Raw genomic sequence first — 17,634 nt, 5'->3', positions numbered from 1 at the left:
TGTTCTTATTTGAACAAATTTATAATTCATATGTAGATGTATTAAAAGTTATTTTGGAAATAAACGTAGGTAAGAAAATAACATTTTAATTTTTTTAACTTTTTAAGGTTGGTGAAATTATAAAGTGAGGTTTATTTTTAATTTTTTTAATACATTGATATTTTTTTATAAAGTGAGGTTTATTTTAAATTTTTTTAGTACATCGATATTTTTTTATAAAGTGAGGTTTATCTTTTTTTATCTTATTTTTTATAATCAAAAGATTGGATGACACCGTGATCTCTTTAGAGACAATTTGTTTACCTTAAATTAATGGAATTGTTATTAGCATTCCAAAAACTCATTCTACATTCCAAATTTTCTATATTAGGAAAGAAAAATACACTTGTGAGGAGTATAGAATGAGATTTTTGAAGTGCCAATAACACTTCTCTAAGTTAAACTTTAACTCATCTTTTCATCTCCTTTCATTCAAAAAAAAAAAAAAAAAAAGACTTTTTCATTAAAGAGGTAGAAGGTGATGCTTCTATGGAAGAGATAGAAAATGACGCTTTTACGAAAGAAGTTGAAGATTATGTTTTAGATGAAAAGGTAGAAAAATAATTTTGAGTGTGATCATTTGACTTGTCGCACTAGATATTTGAATTTGTCGCCGTCGAAGTTTATGATTAGTGTTAGCACAAATTTGTGCCATGATACTTTTTTATTTGAATTCGCATACTTATGTCCTTATTCGAACAAATTTATAATTCATATATACATGTATTAAAAGTTAATTTGGAAATAAAAGTAGGTAAGAAAATAACATTTTAATTTTTTAACTTTATAAGGTTGGTAAAATTATAAAGTGAGATTTGTTTTTAATTTTTTTTAGTACATCGATATTTTTACATTAAAAAATAAGAAATTCGACTAAATCATACAACGACAAACTTAATTTAATATCAAATTCACCGTTCGAACTTAAAACCCTAACATCAAAACGTTCAAATTCGGCTAAAAGAGGACAACGGGTTGGTTTAGCAGCTCTCCAGGTTGGGTGCCAATAAACAAAAAGAAGTTGATAAACCTCAGAAACCTCTCTCATCAGTTGGCCATTGTTTTTCGTGGAACAAATACTTGAGAAGGTGGATTGATTGAGCAGGGAAAAGGATGAGCAAGGCTTGCAGTCTCTTCCAATTGTGGCAGACCCCTAACAGATTACCACTCACACTCTCCAAAATTTCAAAAGGTTCTCTCTCTCTCTCTCTCTCTCTCAAAAGGTATTTTTTATTGGCTATGGAATCCATGCTTGCTTCTTGATTACTGCCGTTAATTAGTTATTTTCTGCAACTCTTTTTTTTGCCATTACTGTTTTCTGAAATTATTTGAATCCTAATGCAGGTCCGCACTTGATACCGAGTGCCAGAAATTCTCCGGTTCTGTGCTTCTGCAAGGAAATACAAACTAGCACATACGAAGTTGTCAAGGGAAGCTATGTACCGTCAGCCGTTGTAAAACCGGAAAGCAGGCCGAAGGTATTTTTCCTTGCTCTCTGTATTTGTTTGGTCTCATGGAATGGGCACATTTAACCGCACATAAGGATGAATTACTAGCGAGTGAAGCAAAGCAAGAAATGATATGAAATTATAAATTGGTCCAGAAAAGGGAAAAGAATAAGGAAGCAAAGGTTTAACATTATGTAATTATTACTTTCTAGTTTCATGGAAATAGTATAATTTCAAGAGCATTGACTTTGTAATTGGTTTGCTTTTGTGTTCTTGTTACAAACTATATGTCTTTGACATTATGTATGAATACCTTCCCTCATTACTTCTACTACTAACATTTTCTTATTGGACGATAAGAGTACGAGAGGTTGGAGAGACCCTATGAATAAGTATCAGGTATAGTGCAAATAAACATGAAATTCAGGATTTAAGCATAAATGATTGACTGCAAAAAGGGTATGACCTTCTGGAGCAGTCAACGAGGGAGTTGGGTTTTGTTGATCAATAACCACCATGAACAACGTCTTTGAAGTTTGGGATTTAGAAATTTCTGACTGTTGTTATTGGGTGTGCATCTCATACGATAGGTTGCAGGAATAGCTTCAAGGACGAGTTCTTTTGAGTAAATGATCGATCTTGTTGACAACTTGAGCAAGTTGATGTTGACGACTTGAGCAAGTTTGATATCTTAATGCTGTATGTTAGTGGATTGTTGTCAATTTGTTTACTTGGTATTCTAATGTGACAGAATAGGAAGGGCATTGTTCTCTCAAGTTTAAATAAGTTTCACGCTTATTTCAAATTTTATTTTATTTTTGTGATGAATACCTTCTTGCATCTTTTACCACTCAATTCTTTTGGGACAAAAATATTGGAGGAAGTAATGATGGTACCATGGTTCCCAATATTGTAATTTTAGGAAAAATCTCCTGAAAATCTTGAAGATGTTGGTGCATTCCAAAAGCTACCCATGGTGATGCCATCTGTTGACATTCTGTATTCGGCACTAAGGAAGGCTAAGAGGATTACACCAACAAAGGGTATTTGTAATGAGAATTTATATTATATCAATTTTAACAAAAATACATTAGATCGGAATTGCAGGGAACTTGGTTTGTAGGTCCCCTACTGCTAGTCTGCTGCCCATGATTTTGTTATCTTATTTTCAGGTATTGCCAATATTGCAAAGCGAGAAAGAAATAGAGGTGCAAAGCAACTTGATGCATTGATGAAAGTTTGTTCTTAACTTAAGTTCAACATTTTATTATATTTTCTTTTGTACTGTTTAGACTGTTCAATGATGACCGACTAGCTTTTTGTTTTCTTCTGCAGGAACTGGCAATTCCATTGAGAACTTATTCGGAGAATTTTCCAAATAAAAAGTGTCTTCACCCTTATGAACGGTCTCTTATTGAATTAACTCTTGGGGATGGAAATTATGAACAGGTACATACGGAGCAAATCATGGCCAATTTTCAATGCAGAATAAATCAAGGATGTTATTGCTGTAAAAAGTTATTTGGAATAACTTCTTGATATTCTCATAATCATGTGGCAAACATGCCCTCTCTCCTTGTCTTTGTGAATGATTTTAATGTATACCTTTCAAACTAGTTTTCCAATTGTTTCTCCTTGAGGACTGAATTATACTATTTTGTGACACTAAGAGAATGCAGACAGGTATTAGACTCTCATCAACTGGTTGGTCTTCAACTTTTTTATTTGATAATTACAGGTGTTGGGAAAGGTGGATGCTTTGAGGAAGAAGGTTGTGTCTATTGGAAAGGAACATGCATCTCTTTGTGCTAAGGTGGATACAATTCCCAATTCAAGCTTTCAGTGTGGAAATTTATGACCTTTGACTGAATTCCTTCACATTGTCCATCATGATTGCATATGATGCACTTATAGTTGGCAGCTTATGCTTCTTTCTTTCTATTCTCACACCTCCTTAATTTTTATGTTTATGCTCCATTGTATATAGCATTGAAACCTTAGTCAAAATTTAAGTGGTATTTTATGGTGTGTTGCATTATTCTTCCATGCCTGTTTCATATTGGCTTCCATTTGTTAACTGCTTAGCATTCTTGAAATTTCTCACCTACTTGTCCTTTATTAGCCTCATGAGGATTACCTGCATCTTCTCTTACCAGAAACACAAGCAATGCATTCTGTAACTACTGTATGGATTTTACTCTACCATCCCCAGTCCATTTTTAATCTCTTATCACTGTTGGAATATGCAAAATGCTTGGGATCCTAGCCAAGATTAGAACATAAGAAAAAATAAATAAAAAATTTGGAAGTAATTTATTAATTCTAGAAGACAATATTTAACAAAGGCTTGTATATTTTGTGGCAGTCAACGACGAAGAAGGAAGCAGAGGCAAGACTAACTGAGGTCATTTCTATTCTTTACCCAAAAAAGAAAAACTCCATTTCAGCTGTGCAGATAGATATTTACTCTGTTACAACTATCTGTCCAGGGTATAAAGAAAGTTGAAGAGACATTTAATCGTGAAGGAAAACATGTTGATGATTTGTTACACATAGCCAAGGTACTTTGCTTTCTGAACTTGGTTCTATAGTGGTTCTTGTTTTGGGTTATTCATTTTTCATTTGAACTTAAGGCATGACATGTATAGTATATTATGATAGTTAATTAACTATTTAATTGTTTCAATACACATCATATCTATCTTTTTGATATTTTATAGATATGGCGTCTGAGAATCTGATCTTGCACCACAAGATTTTCAATATTCTATAAAAATTTATGTCAGGAAAAATTTGTATCATTCAATTTCCTTTAATTTAATGCACTGTGGAAGAAAAAAGTATTTGTAGCCTATCATTTTTATCACTAAATTCTGTACCATTTTTAGTTGTCTAATTTTTGTTTTTTTGGTAAACAACAGGGGTGAAACACCCCAAAAGAAACTGCACAACATCAGAATTACAAATGTTCCGAGGCCTAGAAACCCCAAATAAGTCATCCATCAGCACAGAACTAATCCACATAGGAGGGTCATTAATCCAACAAATGCCCAAATCAAGGTTATAACTCCAGTTCTCCAGACTTGTCTAATTTTCCATACTAGTTCTCTAAGAAAGAAGGAAAAGAAATCATACTACCTGGTTGCATCATACTTTCAATTATAAAAAACGTTTTCTCTGTGGATCCATGCCTTGTTTAGGAATGCATTTTAGAACCTTTATTGGGTTGATTTATGCAACTCTGGTTTGTTGAGTCATGGTGCTTTTTTCCCCCTTTTTGGAAGCCTGTCTGTTTTAACCATTTATACTTGCAGACTCTGCGAGCAATGCCGGTAGTTGATCTAGAAGCACCAACACTTTGTCTTGTTGGAGCTCCTAATGTTGGGAAGTCATCTTTGGTTCGTATACTCTCCACTGGGAAGCCTGAGGTATCCCAATTTCCATGACAAATATGATGTTCTTTTTGCAGAAAAATAGCCACTAAAGGTGTTAATGAGACAAGTTGAATGAATGGTGGCTAGATTGGTCAATTGTATCATTCAATTTCCTTCAGCAATTAGGAACCTTGAATATTGCTATTGGAGTTGGTATTTTTTTATTTTTCCAGAAGGATATTTCGAATGGGTCTCCATTGGTGGTGTGTTGAAACCCATTAATAATCAAAATGAATGAATAGAAATCCGAAAAAAGAGAAATGCAAAGGAACACCAAAAGTGGAGTGGCCGAGAGAAAATTATCAAAATGATTTCTTTCTTAATAAAACTTTTGGTGATCATCTGTAGGATTCAAGCTGGTTGCATTATATTATATATTATTATTCAGTGTCCCTAGAGGGGAAAAGCTTTTTCCCATCGATATTCACTTCTATAAGTACATATGATCTTTATCATCAAAGAAATTTGCATAATATGTTTTAAGACTTTTGACGTGGTAGTAGTAACTAGAATGGAGACTAATGATTTAAATCCTTTTACCTTTCTTTTCGGAGAGGATTAGAAGTTAATCGTGTTGAAGGCAAATGCGTTTCAGAGAGCAGGGTTTTTCTTATTCGGTGTTCTGTGTACAATGTTATTCTACATTCCTTTAGTTTAGTATCTTTTGGTTCGGGGTATACTAGGGTGAGGTTGGGTTTGGTTTTTGGGATGTTGAATTAGTACCATGGAAGTTGTACTGCGAATCTAGAGTCTGTTGAGCTCCTGTATGCATCGTATGATATTTGTGGCTGGCCCAATTGAGCATCTGTTTCTGTATGAAGTATGAAAATCTTATTTTTCAATTATTATTACTATCAAATTTCATCGTCTTTATCTCAACTTTTTCTTTCCTTTACTTTTAGGTCTGCAACTACCCGTTCACAACAAGAGGAATACTGATGGGTCATATTATATCAAACCATCAAACTTTTCAGGTCGGACAATTTGTCTAATATTTAGAATGATATATATTCTTGATTTTCAGTCTTAATTTATATCTAGAAGTTGACTACAGGTGACAGACACTCCTGGCCTGCTGAAGAGATGTGATGGTAAGTGACTGGCATTTGCTAGTTGTAGGTATCTTATAGTGTGGTTATGCTTAATTGTTGCACTCATTGATCCAAAATGCAAAATGTCGATGTTAAATGCCAAAATTTAATATAGTTGGTTGACACACTGGCTCATTCTGAAAACACAAGCAATTATGGTATATTGCTGAATGAACTGTTATGACGTATTTATGACCATTGCTGACTCGTTTGAGTAAATGGAACTTGGTTTAGAGTCTGATCAAATATATCAAGTCCGACAGGATTTTGGTTCAAATATGACTAGTAACTTTGAGGATAATTCCAACAGAGCATAGGAAAACCAATTTCTTTCTTTTTACTCTGCTTGCATATAATTTTCAAGTCATTACAACACTCCAAATTTATGCAATCAGTTAATTCATTTTCTCTCAAAGTTAACCCTATCTGGCGAACTTGACTTGAGCTTGTTCAGAACTGTCTCATTTCAGTTTTGTACAAGTTAATTTGTATATGAAAAACGTAGGAACTTGTGCTTCTAATGCAAATCGTTTATGGACCATATATATGCAATAATATGATTTGACAACACATGATCAAAGAATAATAAGTTTTCTTCGCCTCTAATGGTTGGCATACAAGTTTTGTTTTCCACTAGATAGGCTTTTGGACAATATCAAAAGTTGGAAACTGGTAATACATACTAGTATATTTGACACTGCATCGGAGGAAAGGTATACTACTGGAAATTCTTGTCACTGTTATCCTACTCCGGTTAAAGCACCACTTGGGTGTCGTGTGTGTGTGTGCGTGTGTGTGTATATATGGAAATTCTTGTCCTGTGTATGCCCTGGTTTCCTTTCCATTGAGGTTAGTTTTCAGTATAATGACATAGGTTATTTGGGTTCTGTAAGAAGAAAATGTTTCTTCACCACTCATTGGTACATTTTTTTCAGTTACGTGACTGACTGTGGTCAAGATATGTTATGATAAGTTTTTTATTTTCAGCTTGTCTGTGGTTGTGGTTGGTGCTTATATTTTTTGTTGCTCGATTGGTTTGTCATTGCATTTCCTTTTTTTTTTCTTGCATCTTTCAGAGGACAGAAATAATTTGGAAAAATTGACACTTGCTGTCCTCTCACATTTACCGACTGCAATTCTCTATGTCCATGACCTCTCTGGGGAATGCGGGACCTCACCTTCTGACCAGGTATTGCATGGTTTTACGTACGACTACTGGATTCATTAAAAGATGTGAAACATAGTTTTAATGGCATTAAATTGAATTAATTAAAATGGAAGGGATTCATCTCACAACAGATTGAGCGATGTTTGAGAAATAAGTCAGTATAGTTAATTTTTTATGGTAATTCACCTCTGTAGAAAGTATTCCCCCTTCACTGTTGTGCTTTTGTTCTTCCTTTCCAGTATATTAAATCCATGGTTTTCTATGACGACCATGCAGTTTGTCATATACAAAGAAATAAAGGAGAGGTTTGGTGAGCATTTGTGGCTTGATGTTGTGTCCAAATGTGATCTGTTGCAAAAGTCTCCTGTGCTATTTGCCACTGATAATGGTTATGATTCTGATCTTAAGCTGGAAAGGTACCGGAAATTGGGTCCCGATGGAGCTATTCATGTGTCAGTGACGAATGAAGTAGGGCTCACCGAGGTAATCTTTATATCATAAGTTCCCTCTCCAAATATGGTGTTGAGCGTTCAAGCCTTGAGCTCGGTTGTTTTTGAACTTTCCAAAAAGGGATAAAGAAGCTTTATAGCCGGCCTTTTGAAACTTAAATTGGCCATCTCTTGTATTATTTGATTATGTGCTCTACTTCGTTATGAACTTCTTGCTCGGTGTTTGTAGTTTCATACCAATTAAATAGGAAACAGAAGTATTTTCTTGTCAACTAAAAATTCGCACTTGGATGTTTGCGCTGCAGTTGAAGATTAGAGTTCATGAGATGCTAGATTCACAGATGACGAGGATCCAAGTTCAAGAAAGCAACCAAGAAAATCTTGAAGTTGGTACTTGAGAGAAAATTCTGAAGTTGAAAATTATCGGTGGTTGCTTCTCGTGGAGTGACAATTCGTTTACGAATGTGAGCCATCCCCAAGAAGGAGAAGCAAATTGTCAGTATTCTGCTTCCGAACAAGCGAAGTCTGAAGACCTGCAGCATCCAAGGCAAGTGCTTGTATATATACACACACACTGCTGACTTTTCGGATTGTTTGGTCCACTTGTGATCGTGATGATCTATTTAGGCAGCCAAGATGATTCGGAGAAGCTGAGTTAAATTCCTTGAACACGTATGTTAGAAAGGAGTACTGAAACGCTACACATTTTCTTGGACAGCAACTAAGAACATGTTAGTACGAAAGCTCGGTTTATTTATCAGTTTTGCTAACTTATCTTTCGTGTACATGATAAATTACATGTAAGTCTCGCCAGCTTAATTGTTAACTCCTGTTTTAATATTGTCGTACGGATTATATGTAATTTCCGAATTGGGTTTTCCTTGCTAAGGAAATATAGTTGGACGACGCTTTTGCACTCAAAAATTTTCTCAATCACAGTAATGGATGCATACTTTGCCAAAGCCTCTTGTAACGCTGAATGCATATAAGAATTTCTCTTGTTCATGCCTTGTCTCTTCAAACTTGACGATAAATTTGACGATACAATTGGGAATCAATTTCATTTGTGACCAAGATAGCAAAAATGAATGAAATTATACGCAAGCATTCACCGAGCCCTAGCCGGTTGCAGCTAAACTCTGTTTTCTAGTTTTTCCTGTTCCATTAGGCGTATTCCTCTGCTGTAAGCAATGGACTGCCTTTTGCTCAACCAAAGAATCAATTAATTCGAAAGCAATACAGCACCTGGGTAAAATATTAGAGAGTTGGGTACAGGTTGCCATTCCCTCCAAGGTTGCTCGTGTTATTTAAACATGGAACGATTGACTCTGTCGATGCTGATATCGGATATGGGTTCTATGGGCTGATCATCGTCACCAATTGGAGCAGAGCTCAAAGGATCCCTACTGAATTCATCTGCAAAAGAAAATGGAAGGTCACACATAACTAGATCAAAACAATGAACTGAAAGCCTGGAACCACGACCCAAAATTCTGATCACAAAAGGGAAGGCAATAAACTCTCACCGTAAACAGTATATAAGCTAGAAGGGGGAGGGGTGGACATGAAGTTGAGGCCACAGTAAAACCCCAGTGCTAATACCAAAGTCATCATAGCGTAAGCTGGCACGGCCAATGCCCAATACCTGAAAATAGCACCATAAATTCAAAAGAGCAATCTTGTTACTTTGTTAGGAAGTGCTTTTCTAATGGTTAAATCTGCTTCTGACTGTTTGGCAACAAAAAGTAAAAAATGCTTGTGGGTTACAACAGTATAGTGCTATCTAGAGGAAGCACTTCAAATTGCTTTTTCAGTTATTTTTTAACAGACAGCAACTTCATTGAAAAGCCAGGAAGCTAAAGCCACAAGGAACAGAAAAAGAGAAAACAGGCGATAAAGGTGGGCAAGATAGAAGACGTTGCAATATGCTAAGAAATCAACCCCAAAAAACTACTGGACTAGACAGTGCTCAACGGTGGACATGGCAAACCATCCCTTAACAAAACATGAACCAAGGAGGAAGGGGGTCGATTTAACCAAACGTCATAGTGCATCCTCCTTTTTCCATCGATGCTAAAACACTTCCAAGAGCCTTTTCAGTAAACACTTGGAATTTTTATAAACAATTTCATCTTGCTTTCAATATTAGCGCTCCTAACCAAAGCGCTTATAACGAATTCCCCAAAAGACCCTAATTTCTGATCCATAGCGCAAAGTTCTTGTTACTGACCCAAATGACTATAAATTTCTCAAACTATGACAAATATTCTCGAAGTTGCAAGAAGCTAATCATCTAACCATTTGGACAAACAAAACAATGGAATCGATGGAGGATAACAATCTTGAACGAAAACTTAATAAACACAAACGATTGAAACTGAAACCAGAGGGCACTGACCTGCTGGGATAGTAAAAGATCCCAATGGAAAGCAGCCAAGACTCTGGAACATATGCCCACACCAAGAATATAACTGCCAACACAAATTAAAACAAGTATTTGTTTTCCGAACTGAAAAAGAATGAAGATTGGAAGCAGTGTTTGAAATTTTCACAAATTTGCGTTATTTCCACAAATTTGCATATCGCTGTTTCCACTGATACCGATATTTTAAACACTGATTGGAAGATGAAGAAGGGGACCTGTAGCCACAACAGTAGTGATGGAACCAACAAAGCCATAGACTTCAGAAGGCTTGGGGCCATGAAACCCAGAAGCCTTATCATCTGGATCCACAAATGACACAGTTGCCCTCCTCTTCTTTGACACACTCAGGATTCTTCTGGGGCTGCACACAGAATATGAATCCTCCATTCCCTTCAATTCTTCTTCTTCTGGGTTTCCACCCAATTCTTAAAAATCTAGAAATTACAAGGAAAAATAAAAAGCATAAGATTGAAGAGAGAACACAAAAAATTTAGACAGACAAACAGAGCGAGAGAGGGGGGGTACCTGGAAAGGGAAAATTACAGATTCCCAATTTGTCTCAGCAAGCTGAGTTTTTGTGGGGCTGGGATTCGAACTGAACTCAGTTCTCAAAATTTTGGAAAGCAAATCCGAAAGCTTGAAAGATTTTCATGGAGGATTTCTGAAATTTATGAACCGAATTATGCATTTGACAGACGGACACGACGGAGGGAGGGAGGTGGAGCTCGCGGCGTTGGGGAGGGGAAATTTTGATAACTAGCCATATTTTGTACCACAAAATGATTTTTAGCCTATCTTTTGCAAGTTTACAAATTTAACCAAAAATCCATACAAAAGTTCGAAGTTGCCCCTCCATTCTTCCTTGTCTCTTCTTCCCCCTCTCCCTTCTGACTCCCACCACCCCATTCCACCCCACCCTACCTGTCTTTTGTCCAAATCCACCACCACCGCGCACCCACTGTGACCGACTCCACCACCATATCTCACTCTCTCCGTACGATAGAAGATTTCCAAAAATAAGAATCATGGGTTGTTCTACTTTGCTTCCATTAAAGCATTTCTGCGTATTTTGAGAGCTCATTTTTTGTAAACAATTTCTTTTTTGTTTCCGTCACAATTTCTTCAATTAGAAAAGCAGTCATATTCTACTATTATGATGCCACTTATTAGCTGCATGTCATATTTTTTACATGCTGCGCAGCCGGTGAAGTTCTAGTTGCATGTTATTGGTGCACACAAGAGCTTGCTAATTAAGGCAGTAATTCACAAGTTGTTGAGAAACAACTAGTTTGCAAATTGTAACAGTGTAGCAGCAATTTTCTTTTGTCTGCAGGAGACTTTCAGATTACAAGTTATTTTACTACCATTGCCAATCTCAGGTATGCCACATATGTTTCTTTACATCAGTTTTGAGTGCCTAACTGGATTTGGGAGAAGAGACGGTGGGGTGGGGCTATGGTGGACTGGTGGGAGTCGAAGAGAGAGAGGGGAAAGAGACGAGAGGAGAGGGAGCAATTTAGAAATTTTACATGGATTTTTGGTTAAATTTGTACGAATTGTAAAAGGGACGCTAACAATGAATTTGTGGTACCAAATATTAGACCTGACATTCGTGTCGTGTTTTTGTTGTTCGTGTCGTTTTCGTGTCATACTCGATAACTTCATAGGTCGTGTCGTGTAATATCCGTTAAAGTAAACAGGTAATATGACCCGACCTGAAATCAACTCATTAATATTATCAGGTAATATGACTCGACCCGTTACTAATTAAGAAAAATATATTTTAAATCAATAAAAATGAAAATGAAAAACATAATTTGATTCAAAAAAATGTAAAACATAATACTAAATTAGTATATACATACTAAATTTCAGAGTTGGCCCCTTCATGAAAGTTGTAAAACTTTTCATTACAAGTGATTCCATTTTTCACACTTCTACAATAATTATTATTAATTTTATTAATTTTTCACTCAAATAAAAAACATTGTTCATGAAATTTGGAGGGTTTTAAAAATCTAAACGATCATGTAACTATAGCGTTGCTAATGCAATTATGAATGTTTATGATGCAAGTAACTCGTTGACATACAGTAATTATTATTTATATTCAGAACCCTACTTACTATAAAGAAAGCAAAATCTTTCCTATAAATCAGTCGTGAGTCATGCTGCTTTTCAAATCTTAAACGTACGTGTCTCCTTCATTATTATCAGTTTTTTTAGTGAACCCTCACGCCCTTGTGTGTGTGTGTGTGTGTGTATTTATTTATTTTAAGAGGATCATAATATATTAGCTTGGGCGATAACAAACGCCAAACGAAACTCATACAATAGTAGGTCGGGCAAGCTCAAAGGGAGGAGCCTCTGAAAAGCCTTTTCTGGATAAAACCACATGGTAAAAACTCCAGGGAAGAAAAAGTATAGAAATTATAGCTTTAATTTGTGATGTATATTTCATAAATGCAATGTACAATGGTTCGGGTATATATGAGGAAGAAGACTAAGAAAAGCAAAAAAAAACATTCCCCTTAAAACAAGGAATAAAACAAGGAATAAAACAAGGAATAAAACATGGAATAAAACAAGGAATAAAACATTCCTTAAATCAAGGAACTCATTATTTTCAACACTCCCCCTCAAGCTGGATCGAGGAGGTTCACTGAGCCAAGCTTGCCCAATAACCGATGAAACTGAGATGATGCTAGTGCCTTTGTAAAAAGATCTGCTAGTTGATCATGGCTTCGTGTGAACATGGTCCGGATGATTTGCGTTTGAACTTGAGCTCTGATGAAATGACAATCCACTTCAATATGTTTGGTTCTTTCATGGAACACAGGATTGGCAGCAATGTGCATGGCTGCCTGATTATCACACATAAGCGTCATAGGAGTAGAACTAGGAAACCCTAAGTCTGAAAGAAGCCCTTTAAGCCAAATGAGTTCACAAGCAGTGGCTGCCATGGCTCGATACTCAGCCTCTGCGCTGGAACGAGCAATTACCTGTTGCTTCTTACTCTTCCATGTGACAAGGTTTCCACCAACAAATGTACAATAGCCTGTGATTGATTTCCTATCAATTGCATTACCTGCCCAGTCTGCATCTGTGTAGCCACTAATGACAGTGGACTGATTGTTATGCATTGTAATTCCTTGCCCAATTGAACCCTTAAGATAACGAAGGATTCTCTTAACAAGGTTAAGGTGATCAACAGTGGGAGAGCGCATGAACTGACTAGCCAAGCTCACTGCATATGTGATATCTGGACGAGTGATAGTGAGGTATATGAGCTTGCCTACTAATCGTTGATAGTAGCTTACATCATGCATGGCTTCTCCATCTATGCTGAGCTTCAGTTTACAATCAACGGGAGTGATAGCAGGCTTGCAGTCAAGCATTTTTGCTTCTTGAAGGAGGTCCAATACATATTTCCGTTGATGTAGAAACAGTCATTTTGAAGATGTTGCCATTTCAATCCCCAAAAAATACTTTAACCTTCCCAAATCCTTGATAGCGAAAACTTGATGTAGTGAGAGTTTTAGTGCCTCAATCTCCACGGTATTATCTCCAGTGATGATAAGATCATCAACATAGATGAGGACCACCAACTTCCCCCTGGTGCCAGTTCTTACAAATAGCGAAGAATCAGCATTACTTCGCATGAATCCAGCCTTTTCCAGAACAGAACTGAGCTTGGCATACCAAGCTCTTGGTGATTGTTTCAATTCGTATATTGCCTTGTGCAATTTACAAACCATGTTGCCTTTAATACCATCATAGCCTGGAGGAGGTTGCATATACACTTCTTCCTGCAGCTCGCCGTGAAGGAAAGCATTCTTCACGTCCATTTGGTAGAGTGACCACCCACAATTGATTGCAACTGACAGTAAAACCCTGACTGAGTTCATCTTGGCCACCGGTGCAAATGTTTCCTTATAATCTACACCAAAGGTTTGGGTGAAACCTCGAGCAACAAGTCTAGCCTTGTGTCTCTCGATAGATCCATCAGCTTTGAATTTAGTCTTGTAAATCCAACGACTTCCAACAGCCTTCTTTCCTGGTGGTAGTTGAACTAGGTTCCAGGTGCAATTCTCTTCCAGTGCACGAAGCTCTTCTTTCATGGCTTGGTTCCATTGTGGGAGAAGAAAAGCTTCTTGAAAGCTTCTTGGTTCATAGTGCTTATCAATTTCACTGAGAAATGTAGCATGAGATGTTGAGAACTTACTAAAGCTGATACATTCATTGATTGGATGTCGTGAGGCATATGTAACATAGTCCTGCAACCTAACTGGAGGTTTTCTGATTCGAGGAGGATTTCTTTTAATCACCTGAGACTCTGTAGAGGGCGGAGAATGATCAGAGTAGGGCTCGTCTTCACTCTCACTGGCAGTAATTTGGTCAGTTTGAACTTCTTCACAATCTGGACTTACAATGACTGATCTATTTTCCAACATCGGATAATTAAAGTTTTGAGGGAGTGGGAACATGTCAACTAAATCCTCCCCCTGACTTGTAAAATAGGGATAGTCTTCTTCGAACTTCACATCTCTTGAAACTGTGCACTTCTTAGTGACTGGATTGAAGCACTTGTATCCCTTTTGAGTGGTCGAGTATCCCATAAACACACACTTGGTTGCCCTGGCATCTAGTTTGTCACGGTTCAAGGTTTGGATGTGAACAAAACACACACAACCAAACACCTTGAGATGTGTCAAATCTATTTTCCTCCCCTTAAGAACTTCATATGGAGATTTAAACCCTAGCACACGACTTGGAAGTCGATTGATGAGATAAGTGGCAGTAAGGATGGCAAACGACCAAAATTTCTTTGGAACGTGCATGTGAACCATGAGAGCATGAGTTTTTTCCAAGAGATCTCTATTTTTCCTCTCGGCTACTCCATTTTGTTGGGGAGTCCCCACACAGCTGGTTTGATGTATGATACCCTGAGAACTTATGTATTGAAGCATGTTGTTGGATAGAAATTCAGTGCCATTATCTGACCTTAAAACCTTAATGTTTGATTGAAATTGCGTTTTAACATGCATGTGAAAGTCTTTGAAAATGGTAGGGACTTCATTTTTTGATTTCATAAGATATAGAAAACTTGTTCGAGAGAAATCATCAACAAATAGAACAAAATATTTAAAACCTTCCATTGATTCAGTTGCAGGTCCCCATACATCGGTGTGTACCATTTCAAAAGGTTTACTTGTCCTAGACATTGAATTACCAAAAAGTAGCCTAGTAAACTTGGAAAATTGACAAGTATCACAAGTTGGATAAGGGTTACAAAAATTTGGAAACAGTTTCGACAAGAGCCTGAGTTGGTTTTCATCTATGGACTTTGATTGAGCTTGAAGAGCCTGAGTGAAACATGCATTCTTGCACAGGTAGTAAAGTCCATTTATGAAGACCCCTTCACCAATCATCTTCATGGTGAGAACATCCTGAAACATCACTTTATTTGGTGAGAAAATAGCACGGCAGTTTAGGGTGTTGGTGATCTTTCCAATTGACAAAAGTTGGAAGGGAAAGGTTGGTACATAGAGGGCAGTGGAAGGTGTTTTTTGAGAGAGTAAGTTTATTTCTCCTTTTCCCAAAACTAAGACATTTTTTCCATTTGCAACAGACACATGTGAGGGACTTGAAAATTTTTTAAAATGATGTAAATTTGTAACTTTGTTTGTCATATGATCTGTGGCGCCTGAATCAATTATCCAACAATCAGTTTCAGTACTAGTTAATAGGGCAGTAGTAAAGGCTTTGAGTATACCTGATGCTTCTCCCTTTGGAACTTTCTCATTTCCAGCAAGAAATCCGGCAAATTGTCCCAACATAGCTGTGTGACTACCCTTTTCATTGCCTTGACCATGTGAGCCTCCTCCGTGCCCTTTACTTTGTAGGTAAGCTGCAAATTCATTGATCAATGACAATGGATTGGCAGTGAACTCCATGGATCCTTGTGAGATAGTAGGAGCGTGAGCATTAGCAAGTTTTGCCTTGAAATGAGGTTGAAATTGTTGTGAGGACCTTGGTATCATCCTTCCATCTTTGCTGAACTTAGGCTTGAGTTCAGGATGAAGTTCCCAACACTTGTCTTCCTCATGACCAACACCATTGCAATATTTGCATTTTAGATGTGTGTTTCTTCCCTTGTATACCTTGGCTTCTGAGTTCTTGTAATTTGATGCATATGCCCGAGTCTCCGTTAATCTAGGATTGTGATCAACATTCATAACCTTCTTCCTTGCTTCTTCTCGTTGGATAGTTGCACAAACATTGTTGAAGGTAGGCAGGTCTTGACTCATCAAGATGTGACTCCTTAGGTCCTCGTACTCAGAGCTCATACTCCCTAATAGCTGATAAATTTTGTCTTCCTCAGCTCGTTTTAGGAGAATGGTAGGATCTGTGGTATGAGGGAGATATACATCCAACTCATTCCACATGGCTTTAAGACTCCCAAGGTGTTGAACAAATGCTTTCCCTTCTTGTTGAGCACTGGCAATGTCCTTCTTTAATTGGAAGACCTGTGCATAGTTGTTTTGATTTCCATACATATCCTGCAAAGCTTTCCAAAGATCATGGGCGGAATTGGAGTAGCTAAAAATTTCAGCAACATGTTTCTCCATGGTGTTGAGCAGCAAGGACATGACAAGTTGATCTTTGCAGAGCCATGCATTGTATGTAGAGGAAGAACGATCTGGAGCTTCCACGCTTCCATTTACAAACCCTAACTTCCCTTTGCCTCCGAGAGCTAGTGAAACAGCTCGGGACCAAGGAAGATAATTGAACTCGTTCAAGAGAACTAAACATAAACGTTGATTGGTGTTAACCTCAACGTCTGAGGAGTTTGGAGAGAGATTGTGCCGGGTTTCCTTATCATGGTTGACAGAACTTTCTTCAGTCATGGCTTAGACTTTGAAAAAAAAAAAAATCGCAGCAGCAAGAATGGCAGAGACAGGTTACAAATGAACCCGCTCTGATACCATATAGAAATTATAGCTTTAATTTGTGATGTATATTTCATAAATGCAATGTACAATGGTTCAGGTATATATGAGGAAGAAGACTAAGAAAAGCAAAAAAAAACATTCCCCTTAAAACAAGGAATAAAACAAGGAATAAAACAAGGAATAAAACATGGAATAAAACAAGGAATAAAACATTCCTTAAATCAAGGAACTCATTATTTTCAACAAAAAGAGGCCGAGCATGCCAACACATAGACCACAATATCAAAACATTAGCTTATTACATACTCCGAATTTAAAATTAAATTCGGATTCTACAATTGTACGAACAAAGTAGCAAATGGCAAGAGGAGTTAGTAGTACTGATCAAGAAAACAAAGCCTTTGAGATTGCCCTAGCAACCTACAATATTTGCTGCAGTGATAAGGGGTAATGGGAGAACTTTCACTATTGCATGGTTCCTGGAAAATCCATTGATCAAATAAAATTACACTTGATGCAGCTATTGATGGATTTGGAGGTTATCGAGTCTGACCAAGAATCGCTCCCTGATTACAAAGATGATCTTTTTCCCATGACGAAAAAGGATCAAGACGCCAACACAAT

At 37.0% G+C, this 17,634-nt stretch overlaps 2 protein-coding genes across 3 annotated transcripts; one reads left to right on the top strand and one right to left on the bottom strand.

The window, feature by feature from the left end:
- Positions 1 to 997: 997 nt before the first annotated feature.
- Positions 998 to 8,553, top strand: LOC103965497 (nucleolar GTP-binding protein 1-like). The gene is made up of 14 exons (XM_009378565.3): positions 998 to 1,231; positions 1,384 to 1,517; positions 2,410 to 2,530; positions 2,660 to 2,724; positions 2,823 to 2,936; positions 3,226 to 3,300; positions 3,853 to 3,891; positions 3,977 to 4,048; positions 4,802 to 4,915; positions 5,824 to 5,895; positions 5,976 to 6,012; positions 7,089 to 7,201; positions 7,457 to 7,663; positions 7,935 to 8,553. The coding sequence occupies exons 1-14, from the start codon at positions 1,153 to 1,155 to the stop codon at positions 8,025 to 8,027; spliced, it is 1,335 nt and encodes a 444-aa protein (XP_009376840.2). The 5' UTR covers positions 998 to 1,152; the 3' UTR covers positions 8,028 to 8,553.
- A 29-nt stretch (positions 8,554 to 8,582) lies between these two features.
- Positions 8,583 to 10,858, bottom strand: LOC103965496 (phosphatidylinositol N-acetylglucosaminyltransferase subunit P). 2 transcript variants are annotated; one of them, XM_048591789.1, is made up of 5 exons: positions 10,580 to 10,858; positions 10,270 to 10,488; positions 10,028 to 10,100; positions 9,156 to 9,274; positions 8,583 to 9,075 (listed from the first exon to the last, which is right to left on the bottom strand). In XM_048591789.1, exons 2-5 carry the CDS (start codon positions 10,439 to 10,441, stop codon positions 8,933 to 8,935), a joined length of 507 nt encoding a protein of 168 aa, XP_048447746.1. In that variant the 5' UTR covers positions 10,442 to 10,488; positions 10,580 to 10,858; the 3' UTR covers positions 8,583 to 8,932. The 2 variants fall into 2 exon arrangements, with proteins under 2 accessions (XP_048447746.1, XP_009376838.2); XM_009378563.3 differs by having other exon boundaries at positions 8,583 to 9,045; positions 10,580 to 10,842.
- Positions 10,859 to 17,634: the final 6,776 nt, after the last annotated feature.

This window comes from the organism of the source record quoted next, unplaced genomic scaffold (assembly GCF_019419815.1).
Source record: "Pyrus x bretschneideri cultivar Hongxiangsu unplaced genomic scaffold, Pyrus_bretschneideri_v1 Contig35, whole genome shotgun sequence".
NCBI lineage: Eukaryota > Viridiplantae > Streptophyta > Magnoliopsida > Rosales > Rosaceae > Pyrus > Pyrus x bretschneideri.
This window is presented reverse-complemented; position numbering and strand designations above follow the sequence as displayed.

Coding starts and splice junctions, on each gene's coding strand:
- LOC103965497 (XM_009378565.3), top strand. CDS start 1,153: ATGAGCAAGGCTTGCAGTCTCTTCCAATTGTGGCAGACCCCTAACAGA. Junction 2,531..2,659: donor GAGGATTACACCAACAAAGG/GTATTTGTAATG, acceptor TCTTATTTTCAG/GTATTGCCAATATTGCAAAG. Junction 4,049..4,801: donor ATTTGTTACACATAGCCAAG/GTACTTTGCTTT, acceptor TTATACTTGCAG/ACTCTGCGAGCAATGCCGGT.
- LOC103965496 (XM_048591789.1), bottom strand. CDS start 10,441: ATGGAGGATTCATATTCTGTGTGCAGCCCCAGAAGAATCCTGAGTGTG. Junction 10,101..10,269: donor CACTACTGTTGTGGCTACAG/GTCCCCTTCTTC, acceptor TTGTGTTGGCAG/TTATATTCTTGGTGTGGGCA. Junction 9,076..9,155: donor TAGCTTATATACTGTTTACG/GTGAGAGTTTAT, acceptor GTTTTGATCTAG/TTATGTGTGACCTTCCATTT.